Here is a 4,325-nt window from a genome sequence, read left to right as displayed (position 1 = left end):
TACTTTTATTTAGTACTTTTTAAAATGTGATTCTGTCATTTACATTAGTTTTTTAATATTACTATCTGGGTTTGATTGATTTTTATTTCAGTTTTAGGCTTATATTATCTGCAAGTACAGTAAAAAAAAAACACTCTTTAGGCGTGAAGTGCACTATGAGTGCACATTTAATACAATTAAGCACATTTCTTTTCTTTTTTTTTCACAAGGGATGGTCTGATGTAAATCACCATTCTGGGGTCAGTGTCCTTCAGTAAACTGCTCGATCTCAGCATGGCAGCCAGAATATCACGCTGTAAAGAAATAAGGGGTGTTTTAGCTAAAGGGGGTGCTTTAACTGAACTCAACCACTAGCAGATCAGGCCACTATGTTGCATAACTGTCCCACACAGCCCCTGTCAGACACGCTATAAAAAGAGCCTCTTTCTTCAGATTTTGCACTGCATCCAGGCCCCGTCTGCTACACCATCTAATCAAGCCTGAAACCCACCTCGAGCAACCATGCAGTCTGCCGATGCCAAGCTCAGCCGAAGCTCCCTGCTGCTGGCCCTGAGGCACTACAGCACAGCAGTGCACAATATGGAGCAGACCATCCTGCTTCCCAGCCTCCTCAGAGACGTGCCGTATGACAACGATCCGGACTGTGAGGCCGCCGACCACAGCCTGGACCTGTATGAGTACTACCTTCTGCTGAAAGCCATCAAGGACACGGTGGAGAGCGGCCTCATCCCACATGACGACGCCAAGGCCAAGAGTCACGCCACCCTGCACAAAGTTCTGGAGCCCCTGCTGGAGGCCGAGCTCGAGGCGCTTTTCCATTTCCATCTGCGAGGCCTGTTCACAGTCATGGCAACGCTCACGAAGAAGTCCCAGGACTTGACTGAGAAATATTTGGACATCGTTGGCATCAGTCGTTAGGATTCAGCACATCTTGTGTAAAAATCCATGTTGGGATAGGTTGTAATTACCTGGAAAGCTGTTTACGTCCTTGTCACTATCTATGTGACATGCAATAAAAAATATTAAAAATCATTTTGTTTTAGAAGTGTATTTAAAATAATTTCTTCTTTAATATTTAAATTAATGTTTTTCGTCCATTACATTTGGCTGCTTGTACTATTAGCTTGCATTCTGTGTAATGATTGAAAGCGAACAATTATAAATCCCTTTGGAAATTACTACATTTTAAAATAGACAAACGGCTTCCCTTTAAATATTAGGGTTTGCAGTGCAAGTTATGTGATTTGTTTTTTAATGAACACAATTTTGTAAATTACATACACAAGATAACTGAAATGCTTAGACTTTGACTTGATGCAATTGTACATAATGTGCATATCATATATTGTAAAAGGAATTCACAAAATGTCAGTCAAAATGACCAGAACATGTGCTTGTGAAATCGAGATGTAACAAATTTAAGCCAATAATAAAAGGCAACTGTTGTAATATTGCCAAATTACTGTACGTACACTAGTGCTATATTTTAGATTTTATTAATATCTTTTGAATTGGCGTTTATTCTTATATTTTTAGTTTACATTTTAATTTTGTTCTGCTTTTGTAATTTTAACATTATTATTTAAATTAAGAGTTTTTATTTCAGTTTTAGTTATTTCCAGTTAGTAATTTTAGTGCTTCATCTTAAACTTATTTCAGTTAGCTGCCAAAGTAACATATCTGGTTTTAATTTATCTTTTTAGTTATTTATCTATAATTTATTTTATTTCAGGTTTATTTCAATTAACAAAAACAAATTTTTTTTTAACAGTTTTTGTTAACGTTAATAACCCTGACGTACACAGACACACTATACATGAAGTCCTGTAATAATATTACGTGCTCCTTTCACTGGAATAATTCAGTTTTTAAATATGAATTTATGTCAAACGAGAAGTAGATGAAATCTTCCAAAGTAAACCAAGAGCAACTGAATGTGTTGCAAAAGTCCTGCGATTGCACATTATTGCATGAGACAGGCTATCGGTAAAACAATATCCATGCCGAAGCCTAGCTGAAATAATCTGCTACACCATCTAATCAAGCCTGAAACCCACCTCGAGCAACCATGCAGTCTGCTGATGCCAAGCTCAGCCGAAGCTCCCTGCTGCTGGCCCTGAGGCGCTACAGCACAGCAGTGCACAATATGGAGCAGACCATCCTGCTTCCCAGCCTCCTCAGAGACGTGCCGTATGACAACTATCCTAGTCCTCGCAACACCCCCGCTCTGCATATTTTGCATGTCTCTCACACCTGATTTAGATAACCAGCTCGTTACGAGCTCCATGAATGAACTGTTCTGATTGACATGTTCCCTACATAGTGTTCACTGTTCTCTGCTCCCTGCACACGGGAAATCGGCTGAAGTTTACTTCACTTAATGTGGTAATGTAAAAACTAATTGTGCATTGAAAAAAAAAAAAAAAAAATCAGATATTTTTTTCAGACATTTTAATGACATTGAGGACACAACTTAATAAATCAATATAAGAGTGTTTATAACAGTAAAGTCTGTTCAACCAGATTTGCAACAATAGTCTTCACATTCTTTGTGACAAGTACATCCTTTCAACGAATTGGATGAAAAGGCTCCACGATTTCAGCAAATGTCTTCAGTGCTGGTTTGAGAAAGTGAAATAAAATAGTTGAAAGATTGAAAGTATTGTGGCAACAACTAGAGGTCAACCGAACATTTACTATTACTATTATTATTATTATTACTACTACTACTAGTGGTTCAGTAATGTTTTTGTTAATAACGCACTATTTTAGTTTTTGTTCAGTATCAATTTTAAAACTATCGGTTCATTAATCGGTATCGGCCAGTGTGGTCCAATCTAGCTATCGGTATCGGCAAAATCCACTATCGGTCGACCTCTAGCAACAACATACACAATCATTTTAATATAAAGGAAACCTCAAGACACTAATGCGGCTGGATTTCCATGTGCTGTTACCTTTCTCTGGAAATTCCTCAGGATGCAGCCGGATGTACTCACTCATGTCCCGGTCCAGTGTGGCATATTTATAATTCTCAAACTTTGTGAGATGATAGCCAATGAACCATCCAACAGTTATGAACAGCGCTTGGCGGTGAACACCTGTTTGAAAAACAAAACAAAAACATGTTTGCATAATCCAATTATGCTTGCTGATCTTTACTGGTGAGGGGCATTACATTTGTTGATGTTTTTTGAAAAAATGGTATGATGTCTGCATTAATTTTACACGACATTTTGTCAGTTAGATACATAGTGCTATATGCTAGTGATATGCAGTCACTAGCAATATTATTGGCTTAAGTGATAAGAAGGAGTGCAATAGCAATTCCACTGCTCTCGATAATAAAATGTAGTAACCATGTAAATATCAAGAATGTGGTATTCATTCAGCACCATATATATGTTGCCACCACAGTTGATTTGTGTAAGGGTTGTTGTAAGTAACGTTAAACTCAACGAGGAACGCATTATTTCGTTGTTATTATGAAATTAAACGACAATGTGTTGATGTTAGAGATTTAGTTTATTATAAATGCATTGGTGTAGCTGTGTTCTCACCGGCTTTGAGCGCAGGCCTGCGGTTTAAACTGTTGTGCAGCATTGCGGTCGCCCAGCCGCACAGCCCGAACCACACTGAGTTTCTGTTGACGATCCCCGGAGGAGGCAAAACTTTCGCCTCGTCAGGCAGAAGCCCCATTGTGACAAATAACAGGCTCGTCTAAAGTCAGAATCCCTTTGACACTCAACTTTCCATATCACCTCCTAGAGGAAACCAAGGGCAATGTTTAGGCGGAAATGAAAACCGGTCCGGTGAGAAACACATGGCGGATATACAAGTATTCCGGAGAGAGCATCTGCTCGATCTAAATGTGAAAATCGCTTCTAAGACCCACTTCAAGCTTATCTTATTTTGTGCAAGTCTTTTGTAGTATTATACTCCTATTTTTTCCCGGACCAATATATTTTAACTATATGCCAAATATATGTTGTAAACAGTGAAGCTCAATTAATTTTTTGTTTTTAAATTGGAAATATATTTCGTTCCTTTCGTTCTTTCTTTGCTGATTTTTTAGTCAACTGTGTTATATTTTCACACGTAGACAGCAAATAAAGTTCGTCTTGAAGATATTTTCAACAACAAAAAAACATTTATTGGTCGAAAATATATTTATTTAATTTAAATATATTTATTTACGGAGCCCCTAAAGGGACATGGTGGTGGAAAAAAATCCGATTGAGTGAAAAAATTTGGGGTGGGAGGAAAAAATATTTGTCAGATTTTTTGCGTTCTCTCGCAAAACTTTTGCGTTCCCTCGAGAAACG

The 4,325-nt window shown here is 37.9% G+C and overlaps 2 protein-coding genes across 3 annotated transcripts; one reads left to right on the top strand and one right to left on the bottom strand.

Moving 5' to 3' along the window:
• Positions 1 to 273: 273 nt before the first annotated feature.
• Positions 274 to 3,820, bottom strand: ndufc2 (NADH:ubiquinone oxidoreductase subunit C2). Of its 2 annotated transcripts, none has more exons than XM_016463079.1 (3): positions 3,561 to 3,819; positions 2,958 to 3,101; positions 274 to 293 (listed from the first exon to the last, which is right to left on the bottom strand). In XM_016463079.1, exons 1-3 carry the CDS (start codon positions 3,697 to 3,699, stop codon positions 289 to 291), a joined length of 288 nt encoding a protein of 95 aa, XP_016318565.1. In that variant the 5' UTR covers positions 3,700 to 3,819; the 3' UTR covers positions 274 to 288. The 2 variants fall into 2 exon arrangements, with proteins under 2 accessions (XP_016318565.1, XP_016318556.1); XM_016463070.1 differs by lacking the exon at positions 274 to 293 and adding an exon at positions 2,461 to 2,618 and having other exon boundaries at positions 3,561 to 3,820.
• Positions 415 to 1,023, top strand: LOC107670456 (mid1-interacting protein 1-B-like). Its single transcript, XM_016463062.1, has one exon. It carries the CDS (start codon positions 502 to 504, stop codon positions 916 to 918), a length of 417 nt encoding a protein of 138 aa, XP_016318548.1. The 5' UTR covers positions 415 to 501; the 3' UTR covers positions 919 to 1,023.
• Positions 3,821 to 4,325: the final 505 nt, after the last annotated feature.

The sequence above is a fragment of the Sinocyclocheilus anshuiensis genome, unplaced genomic scaffold, assembly GCF_001515605.1.
Source record: "Sinocyclocheilus anshuiensis isolate Anshui unplaced genomic scaffold, SAMN03320099.WGS_v1.1 scaffold513, whole genome shotgun sequence".
Classification (NCBI taxonomy): domain Eukaryota; kingdom Metazoa; phylum Chordata; class Actinopteri; order Cypriniformes; family Cyprinidae; genus Sinocyclocheilus; species Sinocyclocheilus anshuiensis.
This window is presented reverse-complemented; position numbering and strand designations above follow the sequence as displayed.